This window comes from Prionailurus bengalensis, chromosome E3 (genome assembly GCF_016509475.1).
Source record: "Prionailurus bengalensis isolate Pbe53 chromosome E3, Fcat_Pben_1.1_paternal_pri, whole genome shotgun sequence".
In the NCBI taxonomy this organism is placed as follows: Eukaryota; Metazoa; Chordata; class Mammalia; order Carnivora; family Felidae; genus Prionailurus; species Prionailurus bengalensis.
In genome coordinates, this window is record NC_057357.1 from 5,683,563 (window position 1) to 5,699,921 (window position 16,359).

A 16,359-nucleotide genomic window follows, 5' to 3' on the forward strand; every position below is an offset into this window, starting at 1 on the left:
ATCACCAAATGTACAAGCTGCTTGACCTCGTGAGAGAGACGTGAAACTCCAGGAACAGAACCAACATGGAAATGTTAAAAGTAGGGCAGTTTTGTGTATTATACATCGCATCAGAGATGATAGCGTGTTGCTTGTCCTCAGTGCAAAAACGGAGTTGTGGAAAAGATCTCCGCCATCTCCGCAAAGCCTGACATGGGGCTCAAACCCCCGAACCATGAGATCGTGACCTGAGCCAAAGTCGGACACTCAGCTGACTGTTGAGTGAAGAATGACACCCTTAGAAACCTGTGGCACGGAGCAGGGATGGGGCCACGGGCAGGCTGGGCCGTGGCGCTACGTGGTTCTCTCCGGAGCTCTGGGCAGGTCCGCAAGATTGGGGAGCATGTCGGGCAGCCCCGCTTTCATCGAGCAGAAGTCCCAGGAGGAGAGAACAGAAGCCAGAGTGGAGGATGTATTTCAAAGAAATACTGGAATATTTCTGAACTAGATTAAGATAAAACCCTCAAATTTAAAGGGCTCACTGTAGGCCAAGCAGGATAAAGGTTTAAAAAACTTGTACATAGAAATGTCAAGTAAAATGCCAGGAAACTTGTGGATAAAGAGAAAATCACTGGCTTTCCAGGGACGAAAGACCAGATTAAGAAGAAAGGGATCACAACAGCAACACTGGATAAAAGACAGCAGGGAGGAGGCGGGACCTAAAACCTAGAATTCCGTGTATCAAGACAGTTGCCCATGAGGAGACCAGTGAGGACACTTCAGATATGCAAGGACTCATGAAAGTAACCGCAAGGACCTTCTGGGAGCGGTGCACCTGGAAGAAACCACGAATCCAAGAGCAGCTGCAGGACCAAGCGAGACAGACGCAGAGAAGCCAGCAAACGTTCAGTTAAGTCTAAGTGAGAGATTGGTGAAGGAGTATTTTCAAACCAAAGGCCTAGATTATCTCCATACGGTTCACCCTTGAACAGCACGGGTTTGAGTGCAAGGGTCCAGTGAACACCTGGATTTTTGTTTTCAGTACGTACAGTTCAGCCCTGTGAATGTATTTTCTCCCCATGAATTTTTCAGTGACATTTTCTTTTCTCCAGCTAACTCTGCTAAGACTGTTATTATGATATCGTAACCTTGTGATACTATTGTAGGAATATAGTACATAATGTACATAAGGTATAAAATGGGTTAATTGACTGCTTATGTTATCGGTAAGGTTTCTGGTCAACAGTAGGCTTTTAGTAGTTGGGTTTTCTGGGAGTCCAAAGTTACGGGCCTCCTGGTTCGTTCAGTCAGTTGAGTATCCGACTTCAGCTCAGGTCATGATCTCACGGTTCATGGGTTTGAGCCCCGTGTTGGGCTTTGCACGGACAGTGTGGAGCCTACTTCGGGTTCTCTATCTCTCTCTCTCTTTGCCCCTCCCCCATGCACATTTTTTCTCTCTCTCAAAAAATAAGCAGTACAATTTTTTTTTTTATTTAAAAGTTACTTGCAGGGGCGCCTGGGCGGCTCAGTTAAGCATCCACCTTCGGTTCAGGTCATGATCTCACGGCTCGTGAGTTTGAGCTCTGCGTCGGGCTCTGTGCTGACAGCTCAGAGCCTGGAGCCTGCTTCAGATTCTGTGTCTTCCTCTCTCTCTCTCTGCCCTTCCCCAGCTCACACTCTGTCTCTCTCTCTCTCTCTCAAAAATAAATGTTTAAAAAAATCTTTTTAATTTTTTTTAAATGTTTATTTAATTTTTTGAGAGAGAGGGAGAGAAACAGATCATGAGCAGGGGAAGGGCAGAGAGAGAGAGACACACACACACACACACAGAATCGGAAGCAGGCTCCAGGCTCCGAGCTGTCAGCAGAGTCCGACACAGGGCTCGAACCCATGAACTGTAAGATCATGACCTGAGCCGAAGTCAGCAGCTTAACCGACTGAGCCACCCAGGTGCCCCTAAAAATCTTTTTTAAAAAAGATTTATGCAGACTTTTGACTCTGTGGAGTGTTGGAGCCCCTAACCCCTGCATTGTTCGAGGGTCAACTGTATATACGTAGCAAGGGAGAAGGGAAGTAGGGAAGTAAACGCTGGCCAAGGTGTTCTAGATGTTCACAGCTGAATGTGAGTTTAACGTAAAATTTTAAGAGGAGCCGCCAAAAACAGGGATAAGGTAGGATTTCTGAATTACTCGGAAAAATTGAATACAGAAAACTTGAATTCAACAGAAGGCTAAAAAGATGTCACAAATACACAGCATAAGTGAAGGCTCAGGGACGAGTGTATCAAATCCATAAGCCCCAGAAGTTTGATTTGGCCCCGTGACCTCTTACAAGCACCTTCACATTAGGTTAAAAGGAAAACAACAGTAAAGTCCAGGCATGTTCTGATTGAGACACACATTGAGAGCAGAAAGTGCCCAGGTTGAAAATAAGGAAATAGGGAGAGATGGGGTAGGTGTAATGGTTTGAATGGTTCCCCCTCCCCCCCACCTTCAGTAGATTCTACTGTTTGATTTTCTAAATAGTATTTTGAAACATTCATATTATCTAATAATACTAGGACATTTATTAGTATTGGCCTACTGTATTCGGGTCCTGGGCTGCTAGAATAAATGGCCACAGACTTGGTGGCTTAAAACAATAGAAATGCGGTGTCTCACAGTCCCAGAGGCCAGAAGTGTGAGGTCCGGGTGTGGGCGGGTCGGTTCCTTTCAGAAGCTCTGATGGAGGGTCTGCTCTGGGCCTCCCTCCCAGCCTGTGGTGGCTGCCAGTGGTCCTTGGTGGTCCCCCGGCTTGTGGGCCCATCGTTGTAGTCTCAGCGTCCACGTCACATGGACGGTGATGCCTCCCCTGCCTTGTACGAGGATGGCTTCTGTGTCTTCCTCCTCTGCCTCTGGGTCTGGTTTCTCCTGAATAAATGCTCTCTTTGACTCGAGCTTTTGCTCCATTTTCTCTTACTAGTCGCTGGCCTGGGCTTGCCCCCATTGGCTCCGTGTTTTCCGGTGCCTCTTGCAGAGGGAGCTGGAGCTTGACTTGGGGCTCCTCTGGCGCCTTCTGTACCCTTGAAGTGCAGACAGGATTACCTTGTTCTGAACCTACTTGCTCTTCTCAGATCCCAGTTTTTGAGGCTCCTCCCTGAGGACCTTCCTAGTGCTGGAATTGTAGGGCAGGTCATGAGCAGCTCTGGAGAGCTTATCACCAGGCCCAGCAGCATAGACTGATGGAGTGCCCGGGACCTTGAGACTGCAGAAATTGCTGGGCTTACGGACTCTGGGGGCTGCTGGGAGGCTGAAGAGAGTGCAGGGCTGGACGGATACAGGACCCTCTCAGAGCCATGGCCCCACCAAGGTTGTGAGGCACAGTAGCACGGGCAGAAGGGAGGTGGCCACGGGGAACTGGCTGCAAAACAGCCTGCAGCTTGCGGTTTCAGAACGGCGGGCCACCACCCTGGCCACCGTCACAGCCACAGTGGTCATGAAACACTAGGCCAGGGATGTCGCTCCAGATGCCAGCCAGGCATACCCCAGGGAGCATCTGTTTGTGCCGCTCCCTTGGTCCCAGGATCTTGGGCTCCTTTGGATGCTTTCTCCCCCGTTCTTGCAGTTTGGGGGGCTGTGGGATCTACCAGTTGCACCCACAGCCAGTCGGTGAGTCCTTGGGACATGGAGTCCAAAGAGGCAGACCAGGGCAGCTGTGGCCTCTGACCTCTTTGCCAAGGACGTTAGGTCAGACAGTAAACCTCTACCCTGCCGCCCAGAGCTCCCCTCCCATCCACCACGCTCCTGCACCTGCCTCACCCTGGGTGCTGGGTTCAAATGGCACTTGGGGCAATGAGATACCAGCGTCATCACTTTCGTCCCATAGCTTGTTTTCTGGGGACCTGGTAGGACAGGTGCACACTTGGGACTGGAATGCTTTGTTGCGGTATGTGCATGTCTTCTTGCTCAGGAGACGGTACCCAGGGGGTCTGTGCTCGCTTCAGCTCCCACCAGAAATAGACGAGAGTTAATTTAGGATAGTCAGACACACTGAGTTTTTGGTAAACTTTTTTATTTTTTGAAGAACAGCATATGGTGCACAAAGTTTGAGTGCACAGCTTGACGATTTCTTACAAATTAAAATTCTCGTGTGACCCAGAGCACAATGTGGTTGGGGGCGTTAGGAGTGTCTGTCTGTGTCTCCTCTTGGTGAGCGAATTCCACTCTGTCCCCACAGGGCAGTGTTGCTTGTCTTGAACTTGATGTAAATGGAGTTAAGGTCCTCTCTGTGTCGTCCTTTTGCTCCGTATCACGCCTGTCAGATTGTTCCATGTAGTGCGTTTGTTCTGTCTCACTGCTGTGTAGTGTTCCATCATATGGAATCTACCAGAATAGGTTTCTCTCTCCTCACTGATTGGATGTTGGGTTGTTGCCAGTTTGGGGGAATTCTAAATAAGGCCGCTGTGGACATTCACGTGTTTGAAAAACTAAGACTTGAGATGGACCATGTGGTGGGGCGTCTAGGTGGCCCAGTTGGTTAAGCACCAGGCTTCGACTCAGGTCATGATCTTGGCATTTGTGGTTTCGAGCCCCGTGTCTGACTCCGTGCTGACAGCTCAGCATGGACCATGTGGTGTGAGGGAGCCCAGGTCCCGGGCACTGAGAGTTTCATCTGGAAAATCACCTCCGAATCTGTAGCAAGAGATGAGAGAATTCCCTTAAGAGCTTGGCCGGCATGGATCTCGAAATCAGCTCAGAAGCTGTGTCCGAGGTAAAATTTCAGTGTTATTAGAACTTTTCCAGGATGAGCACAACTCATTCAGTCTTATCAGGACTTCTCCGGGATGAGCAAGGCTAATTTGGGCAGAGCAGCCCCTCTGCAGTCTTTCACTTAGACGTCGTCACCTGTGCCCTTTAAGGCCTTCAAGCGGGCATGAATTTTCAGTGGCTTAGACTCGGTGGCCCAGGGATCAGTGAACACATTCAGCCACAGCCGACAGAAAGTCTTGTAAACACAGCTTGCACAGCGCACTGTTTGCCCACACAGCAGAGGTGGCTGCAGTGTGACAAGTGGCTCCCAAGTGTCAGGACCCAGGCCCTGTGTTGGTCCGGGCCTTTCCCTTCGTCCGGTGGCCGTGACGGTTCCCGCCATCACATCTGCATTCGCGGCAGGAAGGAGGAAGAAGGAGCGGTGTCTGCCTGTGAGCCCCTTTTTATCGAGAAGGCACCACCTTCCCCAGGTCCTCCCTGCAGACTGCTTTCTGACCAGATCTGTCAGTTCTAGCTACAAGGTCACAAGGTCACTTCGAGTTACAAGGGAGGCTGGGAAAGTGATTATTTAGTGAGGAAAGGCAAGGAAAAAGGGCAGCTTTGGCGGGCCTGGCTTGGCTGACCACGTACAACGCGTTCCTCTTGTGCACACACGGCAGATTTGTTCTTCTGAGCTTGGGAAATTCAGTGCTGTTATTACCTCTGCCTTTAAAATCTCTAAGAACTTCCTTGTAATGGTTTGCCCAGCAACCTGTTTATTTGCCTTTTAGCCTGTTAAGTTTCCAGGAGGAATGAACTTGCTTTTCTCTGGTGGACACAATGTCCTATGGGGTGTGAGTGAGAATCCGAGCGTGCTGTTATTTTTGCCTGGCCCAGCCGGTGAGATCATCACTCTAGATGTCTTTCTGTCTTTTCAAAGGAGTCTGGGCGACCCTCCTAACGAGAGCTTCCTTCCTTATGTTCTTCAGGGAATTCAGTTTCTAATAGAGAATGACCTGCTGCAGAGCTCCCCAGAGGACGTGGCCCAGTTCCTGTATAAAGGAGAAGGCCTAAATAAGACCGTGATCGGGGACTATCTGGGTGAGAGGTAAGTTGAAGGAGAAGGAGCAGCCTGACCTGGGTCCACCCTCCACACCAGGGTCTGTCTCAGTTGCCTGTGGGCCTGGGGGCACACGTGCTGCTCCCCAGGAATGGTTTGCTCAGTCCCATCCCGTCCTCTCCTCTGCCCTGAGAGGGGAGAGGGGTGCCTCTTTGGGAGCCAGGTGGGGGTCTGTGCTCTCTGGAACTTCGCTCAGGGAGCCACAGCAGAACTGAAGACGGCGCTGCCTCTTCTCCGAACCTCAGAAGGCATCTTCGTCTTCTTTTCATGTTTGGTCCAGAAATGCACCAGATTTCCTGGTGGTTTTCCTACCCCTGTTACTTGCTGGTATGAATGAAGATAGGAAGTTAGTTAATTTTTTAAATGGTGAGCAGCTGGTCAGATCTACGTTCCCAGCCTTCTCCACTTAAAGGTCTCTTTGACCTGCTTAGCAGAGCCGAGGGCAGAAGTCTAAGTAAGGCAGCACAGCCCCCAAATACCCAAAAGCAGGTTCTGGTCAAGGACCAAATGAGCATTTTTAAACAAAAGCCCACTGGTTGGTCAACCAGGGTGGTTTCTGTTTCTCGCTTTTTGAAACGATCAAAGGCGGAAAGCAGAACACTTCCCAACTCATTCTGTGAGGCCACAGTTTAAAAAAACCTACGGGGGCATCTGGCTGGCTCCATTGGTTAAGCATCCGACTTTGGCTCAGGTCATGATCTCATGGTTTGTGGGTTCGAGCCCTGTGTCAGGCTCTGTGCTGACAGCTCAGAGCCTGGAGCCTGCTTTGGATTCTGTGTCTCCCTCTCTCTCTGCCCCTACCTCGCTTGTGCTCTGTTTCTCTCTGTCTCTCCTACAGAGGAGTATCTACAACCTAGATAGCAGTGTCTCCTATGACTGTTAGGGCAAAACTCCTCAAGTAAATATTAGTTAATCAAATCCAGCAATATATAAAAATGACCATATACCTGTACTTTCATCCCCATGAATGCAAGGTTAGTGTAGCATACAAAAGTCAAAGTAATATACTGTATCAGTACAATAAAGCGCAAAACCCACATGATCATCCCAATAGATGCTGGAGAGGCATATGACAGCATTCACTGACTCGTGACAAAAGCATTCAACAAACCAGGAGAAGAAAGGAACTTCCTCGACATGATGTTGGGCACCTGTGACACCCCCAAGTTCACGTCATGCTTTCTCCTTAGAGCAAGAACAAGATAAGGTTGACTGCTCTCACCACTTCTCTTCAACATGGTACTGTCAGTTCTAGTTAGGCAGGAAAAAGAAATTAAAAAGCATCTAGTTTGGAAAGTAAGAAATAAAACTTGGCTTGCAGAGGACATAATCACTGTGTAGAAAATCCTGAGGAATCACTAAAAACATTAGAACTAACAAGTTCAGTATGGCTGCAGGTTACAAGACCAGTATGTCAAATTCAATTGTAGTTGTAAATGGTAGCAATGAACAAATTTGGAAGAGACATTAAGAAAACAGCTCCATTTTGTAATAATATTAAAAAGAATAAAACCCTTAGGAATAAATTTAACATAGTACAAAATTTTTACTGTGAACTACAAAACATTGAAAAAAAATGAAAAGGCCTGCATAGATGGAAAGAAAGATATCCCATGTTCATGGATAGGAAGACTTAGTATTGCAAAGAGGACAATACCACCTACATTGATCTATAGATTTAACTCATTCCCTATGAAAACCCAGCTAATTTCTTTGTAGAAGGTGACAAACTCATCCCAAAATTAACGTAGACATTTATGGGAACGAAAGTAGCCACAATCATGAAAAAGAAGAACAAAGTTGCAGAACTCACATTTTTTGACAGATTGAAGCTACAGTAATCAAGATGGGATGGTACTGGCATAAAGATAGACTTCTAGGTCATGGAATAGAATTGAGAACCTAGAAATAAACCCTCACATTTACTGTCCAAAGGATTTTCAATAAAGATGTCAAGATGGTTCAGCGGGGGAAAGAATGGCTTTTTTTTTTTTTAATGTTTGTTTTTAGAGAGGGAGGGAGGGAGGGTGTGAGGGATGGAGAGAGGGGGAGACACAGAATCCAAAGCAGTTTCCAGGCTCTGAGCTGTCAGCACAGAGCCCTACGTGGGGCTCGAACCCACAAACTGCGAGATCATGACCTGAGCCGAAGTTGGGTGCTTAAATGACTGAGCCACCTAGGCATCCTAACAATAGTCTTTTCAACCAATGGTCTGATACAGCTGGATGTCCACGTGCGGAAGAATATTACTGGACCACTCACCGTACGCAAAAATTAAAATGGATCAAAGACCTACACATAAGAAGGAAAACTGTAGAACGCTTAGAGGAAAACATAGGGGTAAATTTTTGTGACTTTGGATTAGGCAAGAGTTTCTTAGATGTGACTCCAAAAACATAAACAGCAAAAGAAAAATATAGATAAAATGGATATCATCAAACTTGAAAACTCTTGTGCTTCATAGGACCTCATCAAGAATGTGAAGAGGCAGCCCACAGAATGGGAGAAATTTTTTTATAAATCATGTATAAATCCGATAAAGACTTCTATCCAGAATATATGAAGAAGTCTTAACCACTCAATAATAAAAAGACAGTTATAAAATGAGCAAAGTCTCTGAATAGATGTTTCTCCCAAGAGGATCCATAAATCAGTTTATGATAAGGTCATAAGGAGAATGGCTAATAAGCACATGATGGGATGGTCAACATCATTAGCTGTCAGGGAGCTGCAGATCAAAACCACAGTGGGATACTACTTGACATCTGGGGTGTCTATAATAATAATTTTAAAAGACCATTAAGATTCTGTGTCTCCCTCTTTCTCTCTGCCACTCCCCTGTTTGCACTGTGCCCCTCTCTCAAAAATGAACATACGTTAAAAAAAAAAAAATGTTGCCAAGGATGTGGAGAAATCAGTCATATGCTGCCAGTTGGATAAAAAGTGGCTGTGGCACTTCCTGAAAATACTAAAGTCACCGTGTGACCCGGGTTTATACCCAAGAGAAATAAAAACCTATGTGTGCACAAATGCTTGTGCACAAATGTTCATAGCCAGCTAATTCTTGATAGCCAAAGACTGGAAACTGTTCAGATCCATCAACTCAGATATCCCTCAGCTGACGGACGAACACGATGTGGTATGTCCATACAGTGGGGTATTACGTGGCAGCGAGGAGAAGCAGAGGCCTGATACGTGCCGCAATCTGGACGAACACACTAAGATCGTAAAAGAAGCCAGTCACGAAGACCACGTATTGTGTTCCTCCGTTTATATGGAGCGCTCAGAAGAGGTGAATTCACACAGACAAAGAGCAGACCAGTGGTTGCCTGGGGCTGGCAGAGGGCGAGGAGAAAGGGCTGGGGTTTCTTTTTGGGGTGTTAAAAGTATTCAGGAATGGATTGTGGTGATGGTTGCACAGATACACTTGAAACCATCGAATGGTACCCTTGAAATTGGACAGTTGTATGGAGTGGGAATTAGGTTTGAATGGAGCTGCTAAAAAGGACAAAAACAAAACCAAACCACAAAACCTGATGAGTGACCCAGGGATTGTGGCACCTCCTTGAATCTCAGCTTCCATGAGGGCCTGAGTCCGAGCTCTCCGTTGCTGTCTGGCAGGCATGTGAGATTAACTGCAGAACTTGTGCGAAGTGCAGTCTGGCAATTTCCTGTAGTCTACAAATACTGAGTGCCTGCAGGATTTGAGTTCCAAAAAACGCGAAGTTCTGAGTCCGTGCCAGGCTCTGTTTTAGGACCCTGGGTTGTGTTTAAAAAAAAAAAAAAAAGCATTCACCCACTCGGGGAGCTGTAATCTGCCAGAACGATACAGGCATTACGTGATAAGCATAATAAATACGAAAACCGGTTCTGTCCTTTGTTGGAAGGTGATGGGGCGGAGTAGAGGCACATAAGGGCTTTGGGTGAGCTGAGGTAGGGGTGTTAGTAGCCGGTTGTGATGGGCTGGTCAGGGTCCTGTCATTGACAACATGATGTTTGTGCAAGGGCAGAGAGGGGACGAGGGTGTTCTGCAGGCAAGTGTTGTGTTGGAGGCCAGCAGGACAGGCAGAGGGTCATGGGTGGGAGCGTGCCTTGCCTAGTGTGTTTGGGGCCGTGTGGCTGGAACAGAGGGAGGGGGAGGGTGACAGAGGTTCTCAGGGTGACGATGGCGCCCTCTGTCCATTCCTGGGGGGACAGGGAAGGACATGGTCTGAGTCACAACCCGAGCCGACCACTCTGGAATAGACTGTTGAGTGGTGGGTGAGCAACAGCAGAAGCAGTGGGGCCAGCAGGGAGTGGCTCCCATCAGGCTGGGGGGAGCGGGGTCGGCGGTGGGGTCGGGGTGAGAAGTGCTCAGGTTCCGGGTTTGAGGTCGAGCTGGGTTTGAGATGGAGCTGGTGGGAAGTTCTGGCGGTGGAGCCACCATCAACAGGGACCAGCAGCAGCTGTGGGCGTGGTCATTGGGGCCGGTTGACCCCTTGGGGGCCTGGGTGGGGGGCATCCAGGTGGAAGGTTCAGAGAAGGGGCCCGCAGGAGACAGAAGCCCCAGCGTGGCTGGCTCAGAGGTGGTGTTTAAATCCATGGGGAGTGTGGCTGGAGCTGAAGAGTAGACCCAGGACTGAGCCTCAGGAGCGCCCCTCGACGGAGGACAAATAGGCAGCTGGAGTAGGGCTTGATTTTCCTCTCTGGTCCCGCCCTCGGGTCTGGAGGCCCCTAGCTCCTTCCCTGGGGGCGTGTGATAACCCGGCTGTCCTCTTGCCAAGAGGCAGGCGTTGGCACAGTGGGTGGGGGTTTGCCTTTAACGCAGACCCTTGTGGCTCTAACCTGGCTGCCTGCTGCCATTCCTGGGGTGCTCCCACCGGGACCGCGCCCTTTCTGGCACCCTGGTGCCATCTCATCAGGCCATTGGCCAACCCCTGTGGTGTTGGGCCTGCTCCCCGGGCTTTGTCACTGGTGCTCATGGGCCGTGAGCCCGCTGCTTCCCGGGGCGCTCCATTAGTGCCCCGTGTGCGCAGGACCCCACGGCCTCAGCAGCTTCCCCCCGGCCGGCCGCTGAGCTCAGGGAAAGGAGGGTAAAGTGCTCTGAGCCGGTGCCCCGCGCAGCCCTGCGGGTGGCTGCCGGGGTTCTCTTTGCTGGTGGCGCTGAGCCACAGCCGTTCCTTGTGGTTGACTGATGGCGCGCTGGCCTGGCATCTCCGAGGGGAAGGCGGACCCCTGACTTGTGGCTGCGGCCTTGCCGAGGCCACACCGCCCTGTGGCAGCTACAGCGTTTCTCTGCCTGAGGTGTCCTTACTGTCCCTTGTGACCATAACCTGGGGAAGCAGTGTGGAGTGAAATCCCAGTCCCAGCGAAGCACATTGTTGGCCTCTTTCACGTTTATGTAAAAGTTCAGGCCCTTTATTCTCACGCTTAGTTTGGTTTTAAAAGCTCTTCCAAACTGACCCAGCTTCGGACCCGGTACTGGGCCCCCTCAGCCCACCTGTGAAGCATGGACGCTGTCTGAGGCCACTGCTCAGGAAACTCAGGAGACCACGTGCATCTTGCCCTTTGGGCCCTGTGCTGCCGCAGGGTCTGGGCATGGCTCTGGCAGCCGCCTGGGGTGTCCCGACGGCTTCCCTACCCTGGCCGCACTGACTGTGATGTAAACTAATGTCCTGTCGAGTCCCCTCTGCCCGAAGCCTGAGACCAGACGTGCGGTCACGCGATCCTAACTTTGAGTTACGCGGCATGAAAACCCACAAACATTTGCTGTAGGAAATGTCTTCCTTTTGAAAGGATTGAAATCCTGTGCAGTGGCCTCGGACTGCATTTGCTTTCTTTCCCAGGGACGATTTCAACATTAAAGTTCTTCAAGCGTTTGTCGAGCTCCATGAGTTTGCTGATCTGAACCTCGTCCAAGCCTTAAGGTAAGTGTTGGAGCATCGGCTGTTCTCGAGAAGGTGGGGGGCAGCTGCAGCCAGAGGCCGGGTGCTCACAGCACAGAGGCCCGCGACAGGCACTCTCGGACCCAAATGGTGCCTGCCCTGGTGGGACCGCCAGTGTGCACTCTGGCCCCAGCCCCTTTGCTCTTCTGTGCTCTCCCCTGGTATTTGACAGTCAGGTGTGCACTTTCTTTCCAGAAAGTTCTGCGGCTCAGTCTCTGTGCCACCTGGGTACAGGCCCGCTTCTTGCTGTATTTGGTCTAAATCAGCAGCCTCGTGGGTGCCTTCCCTGCGCGTGCCCCCCACCCCCCAGGTGTGACAGCAAACCTGTGGATGCTCAGCCATCAGAGGCGGCCCCCTGGTCCCTGTCTTGTCCCGGTAAAGCCAGGTGTCCCTGCGTATCAGGCTGAGTGGGGGAGGATGGCCCTCAGACACTCCTTCGTGGCCCTGAGCCACGCTGGCCGCTGCCGTGGAAGTGCCCGGTCATCCCTCTGGTTGTGCCCTTGAGGCACCATCCCGTACACTCCGCTCTTCTGCAGCACCGACAGGATCCGTTTCCTTCTCCGGTGCCCCCCACTGGGGCTCCGATGGCTGTGCGCTGAGCCAGGGCCACACAGGCTCCGTCGGGTCTGGCTCCAGCTGGTCAGTCGCGGGCCTAGAGCCTGGGCTTCCGGGTGGGGATGCCAGCCGGCCCTGTAGTGAGTGGTGCCGGGCTGCCCCCAGCACCCCAGGTCCCTCTGCCGGCCGCCCTGCTGTCCTGTGTCCCCGCACCCAGCAGCCTTTACCGTGGAAACGCCATCGTCCCCTCCTGTCCATTTCTCCGCAGGCAGTTCCTGTGGAGCTTCCGACTTCCGGGTGAGGCTCAGAAAATCGACCGCATGATGGAGGCGTTCGCGTCCCGCTACTGCCTGTGCAACCCGGGCGTCTTCCAGTCCACAGGTCGGTGAGGGTCGGGTCCCGGCGCCCCACCAGAGCCCTCTGCCCAGGCCCCGCTGGCCTGGCGGACGGCTGAGCGCCCCTGCGCCCTCTGCCCTCTTTCAGACACCTGCTACGTGCTGTCCTTCGCCATCATCATGCTCAACACCAGCCTCCACAACCACAACGTGCGGGACAAGCCCACAGCCGAGCGCTTCGTCACCATGAACCGCGGCATCAACGAGGGAGGAGACCTCCCAGAGGAGCTGCTGCGGGTGAGCCCCCCCCTGCCCCGGGCCCCCCCGCTTCTGGGCCCTGCACTGGCCCTCACTCCACCGGGCCCGGTGCCTGCCAGCCTTGGGGACATGGTGCAGATGGGCCCTTTCTCCCCCGCCCGCATCCCTGAGCTCCCCGTGGCCTGTGTTCCTCACAGAACCTGTACGAGAGCATCAAGAACGAGCCGTTTAAGATCCCGGAGGACGACGGCAACGACCTGACGCACACGTTCTTCAACCCCGACCGCGAGGGCTGGCTCCTGAAGCTGGGTGAGTGGCGGCCGGCGGGCGGGACCCGCGCTCGGAGCCCCCAGCCCTCGGCAGCCAAGGCCCCCGACCAAAGGCAGAAACGTTAATAGGCGAAGGCCGATGGGCCGAGTCCGCCCGCGGCGGCCGGCCGCTCGCCCCAGACTCGATGGCTGCCGCTTTGAGCCCCGCCCTGTCCGCACGAGGCCATCCTGTCCGTGTCCACGGCGGAGAATAACGCCCGGGCTGCACGAGCGTCCCAGAAAACTGCTCAGTTAGCATCCAGATACACCCAAGGCAGTTTTCTGCACCAGATGCAGGTGCATTTCCTGCGAGAACCTGCGTGCCTCTCTCTTGGTTTGGTGTGGCTGATTTTTGATGCGTGGTTTAAATGTGCCTTCTTGTTTTCCTTCTGCCTGTGGCTCCCACCTTTCTGTTCTGTGACGGGCTGTCCCTGCTTGTTCTGCGTTAGGAGGTACGTACCCAGTGGCTTCCTGCCCTCCCCTAGCTGCTCACTCCTCTCTCGTTCTCTCTCCCCCGTTGGTCTGTGTGAAGCTTTGATTTGTGGCTGCCATTCATCTGACCCATGTGGCTTTGGACTTGCTGGGGTTAGCGTCATGCAGGGTGCAGTGAATGTGACACCCACAGCCCCGGGGTGGCCGGAATGCCAGCCTTTCTGCGCCCGGGAGCGCATGGGGAATGCCACGTGGGAACGAGCTTGCCCCTCTGTGTCTTTAGGGCCCGAGCGGCCACGAGCCTGCTGGTCATCTCCAATTTCGTGCCTCACCGGGTGCCTCTCATACTAACCAAACAGCGCATGTCTGCACCACCCCTGGACAGGGCCTGGGGATGGTCAAAAGGATTCCTAACCATTGACACAGAAATAGAATAGCATTGATATTTTCTGGGCAATTTTAGAAATTGGTAGGAGGGTTTTTTTGTTTTATTTTTACACTGGGTGGGGTGGGGTGGGATCTTGGCCTTTCTGTGACACGTCACAACTGTACGTCATCCGGGCGCTCTGAGAGCACATTGTAGGATACCAGGCTTGAGAGAAGTCTGGCGATTTTGTGGTTTTAATCAAGGAGAGGGTAAAGAGGCGTGAAGGCCTGTGAAGGCCATGGCTCCGCCGTTCGGATTTGGGGTTTTGCTCTGACTTTTCTCTGGCTGCGCTGAGGTTTGGGAGAGTTCTGGACCTTGGCCTAGAAACCCAGAGCCATAGCCGTGGACCTGAAGGCCTGAGTCCCCTTTGAGATGCATCTGACTCTCTGGTCATGTCAGTTCTGGGGCCCCCAGGGGAGGCCAGAGCAGGGACGTGTCCAAAACCCCCGCAGCAGCACCCGGGCCCCTCCCGGCCCTGTGTTGCCAGGGAACGCCCCTCGAAGGGCAGTGACGGCACAAGCCCGCCCGGCAGCTGGTGTGGCCTCAGCACCCGTGGGAGACGGACCTGCTTCTAAAGACAGAACAAAACGACGGGCATAAAGGCACACCAGGGCTTGCACCCCAGCCTGTGTCCTGGCTACTCATCTAATCGGGCCACAGAACCCGCGTCCAGAGCACCCTTAGGGGACAGAGCCAGCTGGGTGGTGAGTGGGTGCCGAGGAGCCCCGGGCAGCGGGCTCCTTCCGCGCTCCACCGCCGTGTGCGCATGCGTGAGAGGGGGTGGTCCCGCAGTCACTAAGCTAGTGGCGATTGGTCACCCGCCGGCCAGCCGAGAGACTGCCCGGGAGCCCCCTCCCCAGACGCACAGCAAGCCCGCTGGCCCCTCTGTTGGCAGAGCTGCAGCCAGAGAGTGGACTTCGCAGGGGACTGGTGTCCCCGGAGCTGCTGGGGCCTACGCACAGCCCCGCCCGTGGGCTGCCTCCCAGCAGTTCTGACGCTGGCCTGGCCACCAGGGACAGTGGCTGGTGTTGGGCTCTGAGGGCCAAGAAAGCAGTCAATCTGGAAGCCGATGCTGAAGATGAGTTGGTTTGGCCAGGGTGCCCTTGCTGCGCTCGGCTCTGGGCCCCCACCCAGCACAGGGCAGACCTAGGCCCGGACCCGGAGGCGCTTGGCCACAGGCCTACAGCATGGGCGTAGGAAATGTGTGCTCCGTGCACCCACGCAAATCGGGACGGAGGTCACCGCCTGACCTTACTTCATTGTTTCCCGTCATAAGCTTAGTCTTAGGGCAGGTGGCACTTTTGAAAGGCCTGGATGTTTTGTGGGAGCATAGGAACATTGTAGTGTTGCTTACGGATCAGCGAAGTGCCTCATAGTCACCGAGTTTTAAGAACGAATCGGTTGTGTTGAAAACACAGGAACTCGGATCAGAGCTGAACTGTCACGTGGAGTGTGTGTTGCAGGGTGTGCGTGTGCGTGTGCCTGGGAACGGCCATGGAACTAGGAGGAGGTTCACGGGGTGGGGAAGCCAAGCTCCTTTCTGCAGGCGTGCGTGGTGTGGTATGTGTCCCTGTCTCCCGAAGCTCAGCCAGAAACACAGAAGCAGAGCCTGTCTGTTCCCTGCAGCCAATCTCTGAGCCCAGGGGTGTGACGCCAGCCTGCTCTCTGTGCTGCACGGGTACCTGGGATGGGGCTGGGAGGCCCCTTGGCCAGGAGAACTGGACTAGGGATCGGGCTCCCCAAGACGTGCCACTGAACCCCAGGAGCAGCAGGGTAGGAGCCCAGGGGCAAAATGCTGCGAAGCCTTCCTGGCAAAGCCACTTCTCCTGGGGAGGGGGGGTGGGTCACGGGGTCGCCGATAGGGCCTCAGGGTGAGCAGAACACATAGGCCGCCACCTAGTGACCCAGTGGCGGGAGCGCAGGGAAGAGGGGCACTGGACAGATGGACAGCACGGGGAGCCCCTGGGAGGATTCTCCCACTAATGTGCTCGTTGAGGCTCAGTGGACGGCAGGTGCTGGCGAGAGCGTCGGGGCTCAGGCCAGCACGGTGTGACCTGAAGGAAGGGCCTGGGTGCGGCACACGGTCAGATCCTCCTGACAGGGACCCAAGGGGAGGGCGTGGAGCCGGGGGGGGGGGTGTCTGCCGGGGGTTTGGGGGGAGCAGCAGCTGGCCCTTCCTTCCCCGCTCGGCTGCGGCTTCCTCCACTGTGCCCGGCGTGCCCCATGCAGCCAGCCTGCCTGAGGCCGTCGGGAGGAGGTCGGGTGTCTGACTGGTGAGGCAGGGGGTGAGGGAC

General features: G+C 53.3%; 1 protein-coding gene across 1 annotated transcript in view; it reads left to right on the forward strand.

Moving 5' to 3' along the window:
* The window catches only part of CYTH3 (cytohesin 3), a 99,739-nt gene that overhangs the window by 78,760 nt on the left and 4,620 nt on the right, over positions 1–16,359 (forward strand). The window contains exons 5-9 of the mRNA XM_043559647.1: positions 5,696–5,814; positions 11,652–11,732; positions 12,574–12,686; positions 12,789–12,937; positions 13,096–13,207. Of these exons, the coding sequence (XP_043415582.1) occupies positions 5,696–5,814; positions 11,652–11,732; positions 12,574–12,686; positions 12,789–12,937; positions 13,096–13,207 (574 nt within the window). The remainder of the gene's footprint in view (positions 1–5,695; positions 5,815–11,651; positions 11,733–12,573; positions 12,687–12,788; positions 12,938–13,095; positions 13,208–16,359) is intronic.